General features: G+C 48.7%; 1 protein-coding gene across 1 annotated transcript in view; it reads left to right on the top strand.

Annotated features, from left to right (window-relative positions):
* Nucleotides 1–2,726: 2,726 nt before the first annotated feature.
* The window catches only part of MTMR9 (myotubularin related protein 9), a 30,764-nt gene continuing 13,498 nt past the window's right edge, over nucleotides 2,727–19,992 (top strand). Inside the window, exons 1-5 of the mRNA XM_065834908.2 lie at nucleotides 2,727–3,170; nucleotides 7,047–7,155; nucleotides 7,830–7,955; nucleotides 17,589–17,762; nucleotides 19,684–19,901. Coding sequence (XP_065690980.2) covers nucleotides 2,986–3,170; nucleotides 7,047–7,155; nucleotides 7,830–7,955; nucleotides 17,589–17,762; nucleotides 19,684–19,901 — 812 coding nt within the window. The 5' untranslated portion in view covers nucleotides 2,727–2,985. The remainder of the gene's footprint in view (nucleotides 3,171–7,046; nucleotides 7,156–7,829; nucleotides 7,956–17,588; nucleotides 17,763–19,683; nucleotides 19,902–19,992) is intronic.

Genomic DNA, 19,992 nt, shown 5'->3' with positions numbered 1-19,992 from the left:
ATTCCAGGTCTAGAAGAGACCCCTCTTCTCTTTTGGATGGGCCGATGATGTGGAACAATGCAAACCATTGTAAGGGGAGAATTAATCTTCCTTACTATGAACATTTGCCTATATCTCTGAGAAGAAAATGTCACTAATTAGACTTTCAAATCTTCCTCAGATATTGAAATCACCTAAACTGCCAGCATTACTAAGACATTCAAGTAACAACCTGGATAAACTCAGAATGAACTCACCACCAGAGGTGAGTATAGAAAGTCAGGTCACCGTATCGAAACACCTCTGCAATCCTTCTTGTGTGCAATTGCCTAGAACGGGCTGTCATCGAGGGCTGCCTGTTTGCATCTGCACAGATAGTTCCAGGCTGTTTCCATCATGCAGGGACTGAACAACCTTGAACTTGCACCACCGAAGTAATCATGGGCAGGATGGTACTGAACAGCTATTCATCTTCTGCAAAGAGAGCCCTAGAAACATCTGATGACCTGATTTCCAGGCTTTGTTCTTCTTCAGAGATAGAGTAGGTGGAGGCGGAGGAACTGGAGTTTCTCCAGGTGAGCAAGACCTGTGGTTCTGCATCAGAGCCCACATCCACCGCCTGGTCCAGTGTCCCATTTTGGGAAGCAGCCGTGGTCAAAGCAGCTGGCAGAGCTCCTCTTCGGGACAGGTCAGGCATTTGCTGTTTGTGTCCATCACCAAAAAGGCCACCAGCGTCCTGGCTGGGACCAGCACTGGTGTGGCCAGCAGGCCCAGGGCAGTGATCGTCCCCTGTGCTGGGCACTGGGGAGGCCAGACCTCAAATCCTAGGGTCAGTTTTGGGCCCCCTCACACTAAGAAAGGCCTTGAGGTGCTGGAGCGAGTTGAGAGAAGGGAACGGAGCTGGTGAGGGGCTGGAGCACAAGTGTGATGGGAGTGGCTGAGGGAGCTGGGGGGTTCAGCTGGAGAACAGGAGCTGAGGGGAGACCTTCTGATCTCTGAACTGCCTGAAAGGAGCTTGGAGCCAGGGGGGGTCGGGCTCTTCTGGGATTCTGTGTGAGGAAGACGCTGAGCTCAAGACTGGACTCATTGCAATGCATAGAGCCACCCCCATCACTCACTGCTCTCCCCAAAACCAAAACCACTGTATAGGCATCGGAGGGGTGATTCACAAAATGCGAGTGTATGCTGGAAGGTCCAAATTTTTGGCCTTTTCTATCAGCAAGAGCGGAGCCGCACTGGTCTGGGGTCTATAGGGAGCTCTGCAAAGTCTGTGCATTATTCCAGGCTAGGGGTGCTGGGTGGTTAAAGATGGGACATGAGCCGGCAATGTGTGCTTGCAGCCCAGAAGGTCGATCGTATCTTGGGCTGCATCACAAGGAGCGTGAGCGGCAGGTGGAGGGAGGTGATTCTGTAGGAAACCATAATCTTGCCAATACAATAGTCTCAAGCAGCATCTCTCAGCAAAGCAGATTTTATTAACAATTTTGCAAAACCGGGTGGCCTACCTAATGATAAGCACATGGAATAGGGCAAAAAGCCCCTACTTATATCTGCCCACCCCCCGAATCCCATCCATAAATTCCCTCTCCTGTTCGCTGTTGGTTGGTACTGCAGGGTTTACAGACTGCCCCATGTCTGCCTCAGTTTCCCTGTCTCATTCATCTAATTCTAACAGTCCCCTCCCCTTATTGATTTATTTAAAATATGAATTCCTGGCTCTTTGGCTCCCCTTCCCCCTAGCTTAACTTTTTAAATACAGGGATCAGTTCACATTCTAGGATTAGCTTGAAGAGACTTTGTTTTTCATTAAAGATTCATAGTCAGATGTCTCTCAGTCCTCCCCCGTCACTGGGGTTGGGTGCCAGATCTGTTGTAAAAACAACATTTCTCCTTACAGCTCTGCCCCTCTGCTCCACTTGGTGAGACCCCCCTGCAGTGCTGGTCCAGCTCTGGGTCCTCAGCACAGGACACACATGGAGCTGCTGGAGAGGGGCCAGAGGAGCCCCAGAAATGATGCGAGGCTGGAACAGCTCTGCTGGGAGGACAGGCTGAGAGAGTTGGGGTGTTCAGCTGGAGAAGAGAAGCTCCAGGGAGACCTTAGTGCGGCCTCTCTGCACTTAAAAGGGGCTGATAAGAAAGATGGGGACAGACTTTTTAGCAGGGCCTGTTGTGATAGGACAAGGGGTGATGGTTTTAAACTAAAGGAGGGAGATTCAGGCCGGACATGATGCAGAAATTGTTTGTGCTGAGGGTGGTGAGAGCCTGACCCAGGTTGGGCAGAGAGGTGGTGGATGAACCATCCCTGGAGACATCCCAGGCCAGGCTGGACGGGGCTCTGAGCAACCTGAGCTGGTGAAGATGTCCCTGCTCATGGCAGGGGTGCCACTGGGGGAGCTTTGAAGATCCCTTCCCACCCAAACCCTTCTGTAACTCTCTGATCCTGGGGCTCTGCGCACCCCTGGCTTCGCCCCCATAGCCCCGCCCCTTTCCCAAACCACGCTCCCATAGCCACGCCCCCTTTCCCCAAATCCCCGCCCCTTTTCCCAAGCCGCTCTCCCACGCCGCTTCCCCTCCCCGTTACGTCCCCTCCGTCAAGCCCCGCCCCTTTCCCTCCAGGCCACACCCCTTTCCCCGCCCACCGCTCTTAAATTTCCCCATGAGGCAGCGGAACTGTTTTTCTCGCTCCGTGCGCTCTGCCGGGCCCTTTGTTCCAGCTCCGTTTCCGGTAAGGGCAGGTGTGGGCGGGGATTGGACCCGACCGCGTCACGTGAGCGCCCGGCATCCGGGGAAGCTCCCCGGTGAACTTCCGGTCGGTACCGCGCTCCGCTGCGAACGGCGGCTCCGGGGCGTCCGCTGCCCGGGGGTCCCTCCCGGTGTCAGCCACCGGGGGCTCCGCACACCTCCGCTCAGCCAGGCCCCGCTGAGCGGGAGCCCCGGGAAGGCGCCGGGGGGTTGTGGTGTTGCCCCCTCCCTTGAGTTCCAGGCCCGTTCCCTTCCCCGGCGAACATGGAGTTCGCGGAGCTCATCAAGACCCCCCGGGCGGACAACGTGGTTCTGCACCAACCACTGTTGCAAGCCCTGGAGGGGACCCTGTGCCTGACTGGCCATCACCTCATCTTCTCCTCCCGGCGCCGCGATAACGCCGAGGAGCTGTGGCTGCTGCACTCCAACATCGATTCCATCGAAAAAAGGTATTTTATTCGTGTTTTCCTTGCTTGATGGCGCCTCCTTTGGGGTCAGAAAGTGGTTGTCAAGACTGGCTGGTGCCTCATGCTCTTCACATCCAGGGCTGGAGAGGAGAACGCACAGAGCACTGGGCAGGTTGATTCTCAGTCTGTTTAGATATTTGATTGCTTTTTATTAAGATTTCTTTTTTTGTTCTATACAGAGTTGGAATTTTTATGTGTAAACAAGTTTGTCATTCGTGCTCAGTATTAATTGTTCGCCACAGATTGGATATTAGGAAAAAGTTCTTCCTGGAAAGGGCTGTTGGGTGTTGGAACAGGCTGCCCAGGAAAGTGCTGGAGTCACCATCCTTGGAGGGGTTTAGAAGACATTTAGATGAGGTTCTTAGGGACATGGTTTAGTGGTAGAGTTGGGTTATGGTTGGACTTAATGATCTTGAAATTCTCTTGCAACCAAAACGATTCTGTGATTCTATTTCATCAGTAGCTCTTGAAATGCCTTTTATAAAGGATGCAGCTTTACCACTGTTCACCAGAGGTGGAAGCTGAGGTGCTGATGAAGTGATTTGCTTTGTGTCACCCCACAAAACCAACGGCAGAAGCAAAATCCGGATGTTTTCAGCCCTGTGTCAGCCTTCTGCCGCTCGACAGCATCGCCCGCTTATTCCCCAAACTGCTCACGGAAATCAGTAACTCTCTTAACAGCTCACTCCTCATAGGAACAATGTGGTGAAGCTGACCTGTAGCTGCAGTGCTTGATTTTGTTTTCACCCATCTTCTTTTGGTGCAGGGAATTCAGAGATTCACTTTCTTACCCTCGCTTCTGTCTGCTTTACGTGGACCCCCACCCCATCACGCTTCCCTCACCGAGTGGCTGTCCCATCTCACCTGGTTGTTCTGTTATTTCTCACCTTCGTCTTTTTAACACTTTTCTTGTAATATTTATTGTTTTTCTGAAATAAAAAGTCAGCCCACTGTTTTTCTCACATTTTAAAGCAACCTGGAAGCATATACTTCCTGACTGCATTCAAGAAGAGATTGGGCAATGCCTTCAGACACATGGTGTGAATTTTAGGGTTGTCCTGTGCAGGGACAGGAGTTGAACTCGATGACCCTTGTGGGTCCCTTCCAGCTCAGGACATTCTGTGGTTTCTGGTAAAATTTCTGGTAAAATCAAGCAGCAGCAATTAAAAATAACAGGTGACCTATGAGTCTGAGAACAGGTGAAGCGCTGGATGCTGATTAAGTTTGTTCCCGTGTTCCTGGTTTCTCAGAGCATTTCTGAGAAATGCTGCATCTTGGCCTGAGGGTGGAGAGGAACAGGGTGATGGAAACCTGAGGAAATCATTCCCATCTAGTTCTGCTCCATCATCAGGGCGGCTTGGCCTCCCCCTCCTCGCTGCTTGAACTAAACCAGCCGTAGCTCCATTTTGAAAATCATTGTACACAAGCTTTTATTTCTTTTTTATTTTTTAATGAGTTTAGCTGCAGTTACAATGTAATATAATGCCAAATGAGCAAGGAACGTTATAAGCTGTGGCGAGGGAGTGGTGCGTCATGTATGTGATTTATAACAGATTTAACTACATCTGCAGATACTCTCAGCCCTAATTGCCAGCCCTTGTTTCTAGAGCAGATGTTTTCCTCCCCGAGAGAAGCTTTGTGTGAATGTAACTGGGATGAAGCTTTGCGATATAAAAGAATAAGAGTATGTTTTTCCTCAGTGCAGCAGAGAATGGAATAACAAGGCTCTTAAACCAATAAAGGTTGTAGAAAGGTCCAGTTTAGCACTGCTTCAGGTTATCAGTGCACAATGGTTGTTCCAGGTTCATGAAGTCAGTTCTCCCACCTTGATAACGTGAATGTCTTTTGTACAAAACAGAGTTTTCCCCCATTATCTGATGATCAAACTGCTACCTAAATTTTTGTAGCTTTTTAAGCAATTTAAATATGACTTGTAGGGTTTGTTGAGAAGCGCAGAAGTCTCTTGCAATCTCCTACAATATTTTTGCATAAAGAAACATGGGAAGGAAGCACAGCCCTGGTGATGAGTTGTAGCTGCGCTGTTACTACGTTGAGGATCTGTGAAACAGAACTGCAATGAGGGCAAACGATGCACAGACTGGCTCTGCTGGAGTTACAGAACTGCGCTGTTGAAATGCCTGCAGTTCTTCCTTCAGCACTGCCCAGATGTAATAATAATTGTAAGTTAAATTACCTTTTGTAGCACAGGTGAAGCAACCCAAAGCTTAGTGACGGGGATCCCTGTGGAGTGTGGACAGCTCTGCCATTCCTTTTACTTCCTTTTTCCCTTTAGGACAAGGGGCAGTGGATACAAACTGGAATACGGGAGGTTCCACTTAAATATGAGAAGAAAGTTGTTCCTGGTGAGGGTGGCAGAGCCTGGCCCAGGCTGCCCAGGGAGGTTGTGGAGTCTCCTTCTCTGCAGACATTCAAACCCGCCTGGACACCTTCCTGTGGAACCTCATCTGGGTGTTCCTGCTCCATGGGGGGATTGCACTGGATGAGCTTTCCAGGGCCCTTCCAACCCCTGACATTCTGGGATTCTGTGATTTAGAATCGTAGAATAATTTTTGTTGGAAAAGACCCTCAAGACCATTGAATCCAACTGTTAACCTCACTCTGACACTAAGCCATGTTCCTAAGAACCTCATTTCCACATCTTTTAAACCCCTCCAAGGATGGTGACTCCAGCACTGCCCTGGGCAGCCTGTTCCAATGCCCCACAGCCCTTTGGGGAAGAAATTGTTCCCCAGATCCAACTTCAACCTCCTCTGGTGCAACCTGAGGCTGTTGCCTCTGCTCCTGGCGCTTGTTCCTGGGGAGCAGAGCCCGACCCCCCCTGGCTCCAAGCTCCTTTCAGGCAGTTCAGAGATCAGAAGGTCTCCCCTCAGCTCCTGTTCTCCAGCTGAACCCCCCAGGTCCCTCAACCGCTCCCATCACACTTGTGCTCCAGCCCTTCACCAGCTCCGTTCCCTTCTCTCAACTCGCTCCAGCACCTCAAGGCCTTTCTTGCCCTGTTGGGCTATGAGGGACTGAAACTTGGTCCTTCAGGTTTCGCTGCTTCTTGCATTGCCCTTGGCTGCTGCAGGCGCTGCTGTGGTGTATGAGGAGACGTAGCTGCTTTTCCTTACTTCACTGCTTTGTGGAATAAAATCTACAGCATTTCTGTGAATGCAAGTGGCTGGTTAAGGTAAAGAAAATACTCAGTTTCTCTTCAGGCATCATCCTTCTTTCGGGTATTATGAAGGACTGGAGAGGGCGTCTGTGCGCTGCGCCTGTGTTGTAACCCAGAGGGTTTTCTGTGTTGAGTTGTGGTGATAAAGCCTTAACTTCTCTGAGGTCTGCAGAGCAAATGTCTCTGAGACTGCAGGTATCAGAAACCAACCTCTCTTGTTTAAAATAACAAAGGAGTGTAATGTAGCCAGACTGAAAGGTTATTTTAAAAATGAATTTCAGCTCAAATGCTTGTAGCAATCCTCAAAGTTTCACCACATGGCTGTAATGAGATGTGAAACTTGCAGCTGAAGCTTCCAGTGCTATCAGGAAATACCTGAGCATATATTTTCTTTGGTGTTTTAAAGCAAAGCTGGGAAGAAAATCTTCTCTATCTTGTGATATTTACACTTTCACTCACTTCCATATCACAAGGATGGAATTAAAAAACAAAAGTGGAGATCAGCTGGCAAACAGCGGAGAGAGGGTTTGGTTTTGTTGTTTGCTTCTTGAAACGGTGGCATTACAGACAAATTATTACTGAAGGAGTTTTGTCATGTAGGCATGTGTTGTGGGGAGAGCTGTAATACCTCATCATACCTTAGAAAATCCTGTTCCTATGAGACTCTTTTTGTCTTGCTGTAGGTTTGTGGGCTCACTGGGCACCATCATTATAAAATGCAAAGATCTGCGGATTATTCAGCTGGATATACCTGGAATGGAGGAGTGTTTGAACATTGCAAACTCCATTGAGGTAAGAATTCATCATGATAAATCACACTTATGGTCTCAGATGTTGATCAGACCTCAACCTTCACAGCTTTTTGTTTTCCAGTTATGAAGGTTTTAATTGCTGTCCTGGAAGGCAAATGAGAGTTGACGTATTTCCTTCCAGTTGTTAAAATATTGCTTGTAGGTGTTTTCTAAAAAAACCAAACCCCTTCATGTTTTCTTGATCAAATATCTTGTATTAGGGAAAACAAAGCTCAGCTTCACTCTGCTGGAGCATGAGGAGGCAAAACTAAATCCGGCTGGATGAGTTTCACGTATCTCAAGCCAAGTTAAGTGACTGAGCTTAAGTTCTGTAGTTAGTCACCAGGTAAATGTGGCATAGAATGTGTCCCATTAGTTATACCTGCTCAGGGGGCACCTTTCCCATCCTTTAATGGTCCTGTTACATAGTGTAGCCTGCAGAAATGGTGCACAAATCACCAGTTGCAGATAGATTGTCTGTTATCTGTGTTTATGCTACTGTTTTATGTGCATTACACTGTCTTGCAGGTCACTTAGTATTTCAAGCTTAACAGCTGGATACTTTTGGGTGGCTTAAGTTTGCCCCACCAACATTAGAGCAAAACATTATTTGCCTTTTTTTTTTAATAAAATAACAGTTTGAATGAATTATGTATTTATTTCTCACCTACACAGGCACTTTCCACCTTGGATTCTGTCACTCTGATGTATCCCTTCTTCTACCGGCCCATGTTTGAAATCATTGAGGATGGCTGGCGCTCTTTTCTGCCTGGACAAGAATTTGAGCTCCTCAGTTCAATGGTAGGTTGGATCTTGAGGATTTGCACAGACGTTTGGATGTACTTGTGCAAGTAATTTGTGGTTATTTCACCCAGTAGTGGCAGGAGTGGAAATCTTGGATGGTAAAAAGCTGTTCTGTGCTGGGTGGAAAGTGAGTGTTGTTCGAATATTCATTCTGGAAACATCAGGCATTTCTATTTATGTGCTAAATATTCCTCTGTTTCACCTTCTGCCATGGGTTTTTTGAGGCCTTTTTGAAAGTTACCTGGGAGGACATGAAGGTAGGAAATGTTTTTGTCATTTGGGGACGGGCTTCCTTATTGTAAGAACAAATTTAGAATTGCTAAGGATTTCTTAGCCAGATGCCCAGTTTGAAACATTCTTCACTCTGGTCTGTGCTGGAGAAGTATTGGGGTGTTCACACAGCAGGAAATTTCCAGTTGTATTCTTCCAGGTGCTGTGAGCACATGTTGATATTATTTTGGTACCTTTAGCGTAGGAATAGTTCTTGTGGCGTTGCCTGCTGTATCTGTTATTCCAACTTCATTTTCGAATGCTGGATTTGATGTATTTGGAGCTGACTCGGTTGCAGATTGCCTGTTTCAGTAGTGCCTTGGGTTAGCATCTCTGTGTTCCAGGTCTTTGTTTCACATTAAATATGTGCACTTGCTGCATCATCTCAGGTTTCTGAGACCACATCCATTAGTACAGCATCAAAGAAGATCAATCTTTTATCTGCAACCCAGCTTGTCTGCAGTGTGTGTCGCTTCCTGTTTATGACTAATAACAGAATAATATAAGCTTGACCAGATTCGTGATGAAATCACAGGAGTTCAAGAATCTTCCGATTTTTATCTCATAATGGGAGTACTTTCACATATCTCGTCTTCATCTGTTGCCAAAAGACGTACAAACTGACCTGTTATTATAACTAGCACCACAGTTTTGGTTTTAATTTCAGCTGGGCAAGTCCAACGTGTGATCAGAGCGTTCTCCTGTTTGGAGGCGACGCAGCAGCCCCTTCCCCAGCTCAGCAGAGGAACCTCTGCCGACACCACAATGAGAATCGAAAGGCCAGAAGCTGCAGTGGTGCCTGGTGAGAAGGGAGGAGTGAGGGCAGGACTGAAGGTGCAGCAGAAGGAAATCCCTCAAACCCCAGTGGAAAATTGCAGCAGATGGTTCTGATTGTATTAGCATTTTGCTTTCTACGTAGCTGAAATCCTTAGATTTTAGGGATCCAATCGCTTCTGGTGGTTGTATTTACCATCCAGATTCTAACATGGATCTGGTGTTATGCTACTTTTTTTTTGTCCTTTTTCTTTCAGAGGTTTAAAAGTGCCCTGGTAGCCTATTTGTGGATCTCCTGGCTCTCTGAACATACGCTCCTTGAAAGTCTTAAATTTAAAAACCTAATTGCTTTACAGCGTTACATTTCAAGGGCAAAATTCATTTCTTTAAAATATGCGTGTCTAACCGCTCTTAATTCTTGGCTTTTAACCCAAAACTTCAGACACCACTCCTGTTAAAACAAATGATGACAAAAACCATGTCCAAGTGGCTTACTCCTCCTGAACAACAGATAAAAGTATTGTTGAACAAATATTTCTTATTCCATATTTAAACTTTATACCGTGACAGGCTAGAAAAAGTAAATGGCTGATTTATGTTTTTCTTCTCCCATAAGTCAAATGAGTGGAATTCAGGTTACCTCCCTATCCATTAAATCATCCATCTGCATCTGTTGTGCTTTACCTTCCCCAATATGGTAACAACTTGTCAAAGAGCTGCATTTCACCCATGCTGCAGCTCTGGTGATGTATTAATTCCACAATTGTCTGCCAGGGGAGAGTTGTTTTGAAACTGACACATTCTATAACGGCGAAGTAGAACTGTGAAAGATTTAAAAGTTAAGTAATACTTTTAAAATTTAGATATTATTATATGGTATAATATCATAATATATTAATTCATCTGTTTGTTTTGGCATATATTGTGTCAAATGTGTTTTTGTCGCAACACATACACCCCCTGTGTGATTTCACTCCATTGCATTGACTGGCAAAGTGTCATCCAATGTTGCACTTAAAATTTGATAGCAAACGCTCAAGTACTCATCCCCTACTGAAATACTGTCACAACATTCTTGCATTTAGTCCATGAAGGTGTTGAGGGAAGAATCATTACAGCAAATGACTTCATTTGATCTAAAAAAATAAAATGAGGGAGTTAAGTTTCAGTGGGTTGCCGTGTGCTGACGGCTGTTGATGTGAGGGGTTGGAAGGAACCTGGAAAGCTCATCCAGTGCAATCCCCCCGGAGCAGGAACACCCAGCTGAGGTTCCACAGGAAGGTGTCCAGGCGGGTTTGAATGTCTGCAGAGAAGGAGACTCCACAACCTCCCTGGGCAGCCTGGGCCAGGCTCTGACACCCTCACCGGGAACAAGTTTCTTCTCGTATTCAAGTGGAACCTCCTGTGTTCCAGTTTGCACCCATTACCCTTTGTCCTATCATTGGTTGTCACCGAGAAGAGCCTGGCTCCATCCTCCTGACACTCCCCCTTTCCATATTGATCCCCATGAATGAGTCCTCCCTCAGTCTCCTCTTCTCCAGCTCCAGAGCCCCAGCTCCCTCAGCCTTTCCTCACACGGGAGATGCTCCACTCCCTTCAGCATCTTGGTGGCTGCGCTGGACTCTCTGCAGCAGTTCCCTGTCCTTCTGGAACTGAGGGGCCACAACTGGACACAAGATTCCAGGTGTGGTCTCCCCAGGGCAGAGCAGAGGGGCAGGAGAACCTCTCTCGGCTGTGTGTGTCACTTCTTAGTTTTCTTGGGACAGTTCAGCAGGGCTTTTGTCAAACAGTTATTTCATGGACTACTGTTGTGATAGATTCAGCGTATCAAGAGAATTAAGTCATATGAAGAAATCAGCTCTCTATTTCACAAAATGTCACAGCAAAGAGTCCACAGTGCCTGCGGGTTCCAAAATATTATCCTGCGAGATGAGATGTTAAAGATACTATGGACAAATATATGCACAGAGTAAAAGATGCACAGGATAGTAAATGTCTGCTCATCCAGCTTTTGGCTATGTTTTTGCTTGAAGCACTAGGTACTACATGAGATCTGGTTTGGTTACAGGTATGTCAGGTGAAATTCTTGTAAAAATTGGGATTCTTCACTGTAATGCTGCATAGCTACTGGAATTAAGAGTATACACAAGGTTTGATATTTTTTGAGAAGTCGGAGAAGAGCTAATAGGTTTCTCTACTGCCGAATTCTCTAACTTCAGGATTCTGGAAATTCAGTTTCTTCTTAAAGTTAAGTGAAGAGGCCATGAGAAGTTTGTACACTAACAGTATAATTAACATGAAGGTATTTAACTGCTATAACTACTTTCTCCCTGCCCTTCTCCCTCCCTGCCCTTCTCCCTCCCTGCCCTTCTCCCTCCCTGCCCTTCTCCCTCCCTGCCCTTCTCCCTCCCCTGCCCTTCTCCCTCCCCTGCCCTTCTCCCTCCCCTGCCCTTCTCCCTCCCCTGCCCTTCTCCCTCCCCTGCCCTTCTCCCTCCCCTGCCCTTCTCCCTCCCCTGCCCTTCTCCCTCCCCTGCCCTTCTCCCTCCCCTGCCCTTCTCCCTCCCCTGCCCTTCTCCCTCCCCTGCCCTTCTCCCTCCCCTGCCCTTCTCCCTCCCCTGCCCTTCTCCCTCCCCTGCCCTTCTCCCTCCCCTGCCCTTCTCCCTCCCCTGCCCTTCTCCCTCCCCTGCCCTTCTCCCTCCCCTGCCCTTCTCCCTCCCCTGCCCTTCTCCCTCCCCTGCCCTTCTCCCTCCCCTGCCCTTCTCCCTCCCCTGCCCTTCTCCCTCCCCTGCCCTTCTCCCTCCCCTGCCCTTCTCCCTCCCCTGCCCTTCTCCCTCCCCTGCCCTTCTCCCTCCCCTGCCCTTCTCCCTCCCCTGCCCTTCTCCCTCCCCTGCCCTTCTCCCTCCCCTGCCCTTCTCCCTCCCCTGCCCTTCTCCCTCCCCTGCCCTTCTCCCTCCCCTGCCCTTCTCCCTCCCCTGCCCTTCTCCCTCCCCTGCCCTTCTCCCTCCCCTGCCCTTCTCCCTCCCCTGCCCTTCTCCCTCCCCTGCCCTTCTCCCTCCCCTGCCCTTCTCCCTCCCCTGCCCTTCTCCCTCCCCTGCCCTTCTCCCTCCCCTGCCCTTCTCCCTCCCCTGCCCTTCTCCCTCCCCTGCCCTTCTCCCTCCCCTGCCCTTCTCCCTCCCCTGCCCTTCTCCCTCCCCTGCCCTTCTCCCTCCCCTGCCCTTCTCCCTCCCCTGCCCTTCTCCCTCCCCTGCCCTTCTCCCTCCCCTGCCCTTCTCCCTCCCCTGCCCTTCTCCCTCCCCTGCCCTTCTCCCTCCCCTGCCCTTCTCCCTCCCCTGCCCTTCTCCCTCCCCTGCCCTTCTCCCTCCCCTGCCCTTCTCCCTCCCCTGCCCTTCTCCCTCCCCTGCCCTTCTCCCTCCCCTGCCCTTCTCCCTCCCCTGCCCTTCTCCCTCCCCTGCCCTTCTCCCTCCCCTGCCCTTCTCCCTCCCCTGCCCTTCTCCCTCCCCTGCCCTTCTCCCTCCCCTGCCCTTCTCCCTCCCCTGCCCTTCTCCCTCCCCTGCCCTTCTCCCTCCCCTGCCCTTCTCCCTCCCCTGCCCTTCTCCCTCCCCTGCCCTTCTCCCTCCCCTGCCCTTCTCCCTCCCCTGCCCTTCTCCCTCCCCTGCCCTTCTCCCTCCCCTGCCCTTCTCCCTCCCCTGCCCTTCTCCCTCCCCTGCCCTTCTCCCTCCCCTGCCCTTCTCCCTCCCCTGCCCTTCTCCCTCCCCTGCCCTTCTCCCTCCCCTGCCCTTCTCCCTCCCCTGCCCTTCTCCCTCCCCTGCCCTTCTCCCTCCCCTGCCCTTCTCCCTCCCCTGCCCTTCTCCCTCCCCTGCCCTTCTCCCTCCCCTGCCCTTCTCCCTCCCCTGCCCTTCTCCCTCCCCTGCCCTTCTCCCTCCCCTGCCCTTCTCCCTCCCCTGCCCTTCTCCCTCCCCTGCCCTTCTCCCTCCCCTGCCCTTCTCCCTCCCCTGCCCTTCTCCCTCCCCTGCCCTTCTCCCTCCCCTGCCCTTCTCCCTCCCCTGCCCTTCTCCCTCCCCTGCCCTTCTCCCTCCCCTGCCCTTCTCCCTCCCCTGCCCTTCTCCCTCCCCTGCCCTTCTCCCTCCCCTGCCCTTCTCCCTCCCCTGCCCTTCTCCCTCCCCTGCCCTTCTCCCTCCCCTGCCCTTCTCCCTCCCCTGCCCTTCTCCCTCCCCTGCCCTTCTCCCTCCCCTGCCCTTCTCCCTCCCCTGCCCTTCTCCCTCCCCTGCCCTTCTCCCTCCCCTGCCCTTCTCCCTCCCCTGCCCTTCTCCCTCCCCTGCCCTTCTCCCTCCCCTGCCCTTCTCCCTCCCCTGCCCTTCTCCCTCCCCTGCCCTTCTCCCTCCCCTGCCCTTCTCCCTCCCCTGCCCTTCTCCCTCCCCTGCCCTTCTCCCTCCCCTGCCCCTTCCACTTCGTTGTAGGAAAGAACTCAAGTTTCTGGACAGCTCAGCTGTGCTTTATCTACTGTCCTGGAGCTTCTTAAAACTGAGTTTTCTGGTTTTGGGCTCAGTTCTCAATGGTGTGGGTAGCCCATATTCTGCTCTTATCAGACAAGCATCAATCTTTGCATCTGTTGTTCTTCTTGTCCACCCACGTGCTGTCACTAACAGGGCTCATCGCCTTCTGCCTGTTTCTTGGGTGGGATCTGTCTCTGCTCCTTTGTAAGGTCCCTGTTGGTTTCTTGACTCTTCTTTTAAGGCTTATTAGTAGAGCTTGAATTGTTTCACACAGTTTTGTGGAAAACCTCTCCTAGCAATTGTAAGTTTTGGGAGAAAATGTTGGCTAAAACTGTTGTTTTAGCCTATGATTTGAAAATCAGTACCTCTAAACAAGTACTAGGATGAGAGAAGTAGAAATGTTAAGAGTTAATCCTGCACTGTGTTTAAGAAAATATTTCTATTTTCTTTCTTTGGAGTCACACAGAATCACACAGAATTGACTGGGTTGGAAGAGACCTCAGAGATCATCCAGTCCAACCCCTGGTCCAACTCCAGTCCATTGACCAGATCATGGCACTCAGTGCCATGGCCAATCTCAGTTTCAAAACCTCCAGGGCCAGTGAGTCCAGCACCTCCCTGGGCAGCCATTCCAATGCTGACCACTCTCTCTGCACAGAATTGCTTTCTCATCTCCAGCCTCAATTTCCCCTGGCAGAGTTGAAGCCCATGCCCCCTTGTCCTATTGCTGACTGCCTGGGAGAAGAGCCCAATCCCCCCTGGCTAGAACTGCCCTTCAGGTCGTTCTAGAGAGTGCTGAGCTCACCTCTAAGCCTCCTCTTCTCCAGACTGAACAAGCCCAGCTCCCTCAGCCTCTCCCCATAGGGCTTGTGGTCAAACCCCTTCCCCAGTCTTGTTGCTCTTCTCTGGACCCGCTCCAGCACTTCAATCTCTTTCCTGAGCTGAGGGGCCCAGAACTGACCACAATACTCCAGGTGTGGCCTCCCCAGTGCAGAGTACAGGGGAAGGATCACTGCCCTTGTCCTGCTGACCACGCTGGTTTGGATACAGGAGTCCTCTCCTTCCCTTTCTCCAGATCCCCTAATCCTTTACTGCTTCCATCCTTAACTGTTTTTTTTTTTTTTTTTCTGATTCCCTATAGTACAGATCTCTTGCTGGGAGAAGTAAATGTTAACTTGGTAGTTTCTCGGAGTTTTGCGCACTTCCAGTTAGTAATGGCAATATTTTCCTTCCAAATTGCGGACATACCCCAAGCAGAAGCCAAGAGGAGGTTTGCACTGTTGGCTTTACTATCTGATTTGTGCTGGAATATATTTAAGCAGCCTGAAGCTGGTATTGCACAGGTAAACTGGGTCTCTGCAGAAGTAGCTGTGCTACAGAAGATAAATGGTGCTAAGTCCTGCCCTGCTCCTCCTCCTTCCCACATAACAGCAAATTCTAACTGAAAGACGTAACAGTATCTTCTCTCTCATGTTATAAATGGTGAGGAGAGGAGGTTACGGGTGGCGTTAAATTATCCAAGTGGGAGATAAATCAGGTGGATCCATTCCTTTCCATACTGGTGATACCAGTGATGGCCACTCTCTCAAAAAAAGCACGCTGAAGTTTTCATTTTGCCTTCTCTTCATCCGATGTGGCAGTAAGATACTATTACTGTTTTGTTCTATATCCATGCATACTCTTTTCTTTGTAAACAAATTATAGAGTCTCAGAATGGTTAAGGTTGGAAGGAACCTCTGGAGATCATCCAGTCCAACCCACCTGCCAAAGCAGGGTCACCCGGAGTAGAGCTGAACACCATTGGATGAAATCTGCTGTAATTTAACATAGACACCCCAAAAAGCTGTAAAAAATATGGTCAGTGCATTAAAAGCTTGAACAATCTCCACCTATGATGCGATTGCCAGAGGTGATTTAGCTTTGCACCTGGGAGAACCTGTGCGTTTTATAAAATGTAGATGTTGAGGGAAGCTGTTTTGAGGCTAATGAATAATGAAATAAGCTTACAACAGAGCTGGTACAAGTCTGCCTGGATATGCTACTGAACATAGGTAGCGGTTGCTGTTTTGGTGATGATAACACACACAATATGCACCTTCCCAACAGCTTTTTCTTAGGCTGCCACCAAAAGGGACAATTTTGGTGTCTCGTACACCACACACTTGGCATCTGCTGGTGATGATGCAGTGTTGTGACTCAGATCAGCTTGTTCATCTGATATCAAAGCTTAATCACCAGAAAACCTCTCTAAATCGATCCTAGTTTTCCATGGGCCAGTCAGATGGATTTATATCCATGTGCCATTCAGGAGGTCGAAACCCTCTAGAAGAAAGGGAAGAGGAACAGAGACTTATTTCTGCTCAGAGCTGGGTGATTAATTCGTGCTAAACCAGCCTGTCTGAATCGGTGTGGATTGTTTGTTACTACATTGCTACATATTTTAAGTGTTTTCCTCTTCTCTTACTTTCTGGAAGACCTGAGCTATCCCCCTGCCTTTTTGTCTTGCCGAAGCTTTCTTGGAGGACAAACGAGCAGAGATTTTTTGTGGCATCTCTATGAGGTCTCTGCCCTCAAATGCTTCTGAGCCTCTACCAAAAACAGCTCAACTGAGGAGTTACTTAAGGTCTTGTTTGCTGTCTCACACCTTTGTCTGTGCAAGGGAGTTTATAAGAAAGAAAGCAAAAAGATACCTTGGTAGCAGCTGCCTGTTCCGCTTCAAAAGTTATTCTTTTATATTACATTTTAATTTATTTGTGTCTGGAGCTTTTACAGGCCAAGTTGACTGCAATTCTGCTACTACTTGTAAGAATTTCACTCTGCTGTTAAAATCTGAAGATGTAGGGTCTTCTGGGTCGTTTTCCCCACCAAGACTCCTGCCAGCAGGTTTTGTTGGCCGTAAGGATGCAGGAGAAGGATGCACTGACTGGAGATGCAGCTCAGCCAAAGCCACCGTCCTGCTGTTGGGGACCATGAGCTTAGTTCCCTGCCAAATTTTAGGCAAGGTTCTGCTGTGTGCGACGTGCCCCTGGGGAAAATTTGTATCTCATGGTTATGTGGTGTCCTTAATGCAGGAGACAGGGGTGTGGTACCAACCTAGAAGCAGCGAGCCCTCCATGAAGGTCGGACTTGTCCAAGGCTGTGGTTATGGCAGCATCAGCTCTTCCAGCCTGGACTTTGGTAAACGAGGACTCCTCGTTACTGAGGCCGCTTTTTGACCTTTGATTTTGCCTGGGATGGAGCCAAATCCTGTGTCTGACACCAGGTATCCAGTAGCCCAAATTCTTGTGCCAAGTGCCCATGAGGGTGCGGGGGGACAATATTCAGCACTTACAAGTGTTTGTAGGTCACCATGAGACCTTCAATGCTGTGTTGGTTCCAGGAGATGTTTTTGGAGGAATGGCTGTGGTGGTTTACATAAAGCACGACCTGTAGAAAAGAACCAAGCTGGAAATGTTAAATTGCAGCTTCATTGTCTGGAGTTGGTGGATGTTCTTACCTTTTGACTGGCAGTGTTCTTGTGGACAGCATTAGTAACTCTGCTTTCAGCACAAATAGAGGTTTGCGCAGATGTTACTTGCATTTAAATCAACCTTTTTTCTCCTAAATCTGCTGATTTAGGAATATATTGGAGAAGAGAAGGCTCTGGGAAGACCTTATTATGGCCTTTCAGTACTTAAAAGGGGCCAATAAGAAAGATGGGGACAGACTTTTGAGCAGGGTCTGTTGTGATAGGACAAGGGGTGATGGTTTTAAACTAAAGGAGGGAGATTCAGGCCAGACATGAGGAAGACATTTTTTCCACTGAGGGTGGAGCATCTTTTTTGTCACATTTTGGCTTGAGACAGGATATGGTGCTGGGTTTAATCTGACTGATTATGCTGTTATGGGGGGACCAAATTCCTGGATGAACAAAAGTGTTTATGCCAATAGAGACAACCGAGCTTTCATCTGTGGTTCAAATGGAATAGGTCACTGATATTACTCTGTGTGTGCTTTATTCTGAATACGAAAGTTCTGCTTCCCTTGTATGTTATGCCATAACTGTAATATTCTGTTTTTTGACCCAAAGCCTTTATGTTCTTACCTTTTTCAGACAACTGAATGGCGTCTAAGCTACGTCAATAAGGAATTCTCTGTCTGTTCCTCCTACCCTCCGGTTGTCATTGTCCCCGAATCCGTCAGTGACGACGAACTTCGGAGAGTTGCCACGTTTCGCCAGGGCGGTCGCTTCCCAGTCCTCAGCTATTACCATACGAAGAACAAGATGGTAAGCTGCATTTGAGAAATGGTTTTACTTGAAGGAAGTGTGTGAATGTGTTTAATGAAAAAAAAAAAAACCAAAAAACAAACCAAACAGCTCATGCTCTAGACTTAATACAGATCACAAGACATTGACTTGTTTTCTTTTCCAACTTATTCAATGCAATGAACCTGGTTGTGGAGGATGGAATGAGTAATCTCCATCCTAGAAAGAGCTATTAATGTGCTGGTTTGGGAGCGTATGTGGCACAAGCTTGCTCCCAGCAGCAAGAGCAAGATGAAGCTTGCAAAGCCACCGCTGGCACCCTTACTTGCTTCATCTGCCAAGAGGCTTCATGCTGGAAGGACGGCAGAAACCACATTGTCCTGTCTCAGGGTGCTGGGCTGTCTCCTCCATAACAGTCACGATGACAGCATGTGTGCCAGAACCAGCACCGCTTCTGGGGAACTGTTGAACGAGCCATCAGAACAATCTGTTCTCTGAGTCTGTCAGTGTAACATGTCAGGAGTAGCGAATTTTTGGTGTCGTGCAGATTTTGCCACCTTTCAGCGAGCCAAAAATCTAATGGAGTGACTGATAAGCTATAATTAAGAAATGCACTTCATGCAATTCTTGAGGTGATGTAACCCAGTTTGAGGATGTTGGGCTGTCCAACCTGTGGCTTACAAACGTGATCCAGGCTTTTGAGTCAAATGCTCTAATGCGCTCTCACCTCCTGTTGCCAAGATTGTAAGCCTGGAATTAGAGGATGTCAGGTCTGACTTAGCATTGTACTTCAGGTTTGTATTTTTCCTTCACTTTAAAATCAGCCATCAACAACCTTCATAACAGTCCTGCTTTCTGCTTTTTCTCAGCTCGACTGAAAACTGTTGAAGGAGGATTTCTTCAATTATCTCTCCGAATTTTGCGTGTTTTAAATGCGATGAATATAATGTCATTTGGCTCGGAGGGCTTGAGCTTGTGACAGTAACACTGTCTGTCATGTTGCTTTTCTGACTCGCAGCGTAGCTGGGGTTGCTGACTGGCTGCCCTCACACTTTAGTTATCATTTGAGTGGCTGGGATGCTTTCTGAATTTGAAGACATTTCCTAAAGAGAAATCTCAGCTCATAAATCTGTGGACCTATGGTTTTTAGTAGTCTATCCGCTGGGTAAAACTGTACCTCGTAGGCATCTTTAACACATGAAAGACCTGAGTGTTTTAAAAACAGACTTGGGAAGAAACCTGAAAATGTTGGTTCATAAAGGAGCCTTCGGCGGGAAGTGAGGTCAATGGCTCACGGAGATGGTACTACAGGAATAATTGAAGGGATAAAGCCTCTAAGATAATGTCTGTGATACAGGAAGTGGCCTACCAAATAATTGCTCAATTCAAGGATTGCTAGTTTGTTTTTTAAATAAATTCAGTCCCTGCAAGAGATTGCATTTAAAAGAACTGAAAGATTCAGGATGAGGGAGAACAACAGCTACAGGAATAACTAGAGAATCATTCTGTGCAAACAACTGTGCAGATCAGGGCGTTTGCCTGAGTCCAGACGTGGGTTAAGCCTGAGGTAGGTGGAAGCAGAAGTGTGGTTGAGCTGTGCCACTTGGGTTTTACACTTAAACTGAGAGAAGAGGCTTTGTAAGGCTCTCTCACTCCTGTAAGCATTCTTCAAATGACCTGAATTTTTATGGAAAATAGGAGTATCCAGTGTGAAGCTGAGCAGCACGTATCTCCAGAGAGGCTGTTTTCTGTGCCTGGTGTTGAGACCCAGCGATCTAATGCATCAGTTCGCTGTTTGCACCCCAAAGAAACCCTCTAGTGGAGGGGTGTCCTTTGCAGAGTGACTTCAAACCTTCAATTCTTGGAGCTCAAGTGGTCGGTGACTTTCAATCTGGAGTCTCTCCATTTCCAGTGCCTAATTCAAGGTTATTTGTTCCCACAGGTGATTATGCGAAGCAGCCAACCTCTGACAGGTACGAATGGGAGACGATGTAGAGAAGATGAGAAGCTTATAAACGCCACGCTACGGCATGGGTTTCGTGGCTACATCATTGACACGAGGTCCTTGAACGTTGCCCAGCAGGCCAGGGCCAAAGGAGGCGGCTTTGAACAAGAAGTACATTATCCCATGTGGAGGAGGATTCACAAATGTATTGAGAGGTGGGTGAAATCACGCAGTCCGTCCTCTGTGCTCAGCTTTGTAGGGTTGCATTAGCAGACCCGTGCTAGCTCCATAAAGAACTTGCTTCTG

This window comes from Patagioenas fasciata, chromosome 3, assembly GCF_037038585.1.
Source record: "Patagioenas fasciata isolate bPatFas1 chromosome 3, bPatFas1.hap1, whole genome shotgun sequence".
In the NCBI taxonomy this organism is placed as follows: Eukaryota; Metazoa; Chordata; class Aves; order Columbiformes; family Columbidae; genus Patagioenas; species Patagioenas fasciata.
The sequence above is the reverse complement of the archived record's forward strand: the minus strand, read 5'-3'. Positions and strand labels throughout refer to the sequence as shown.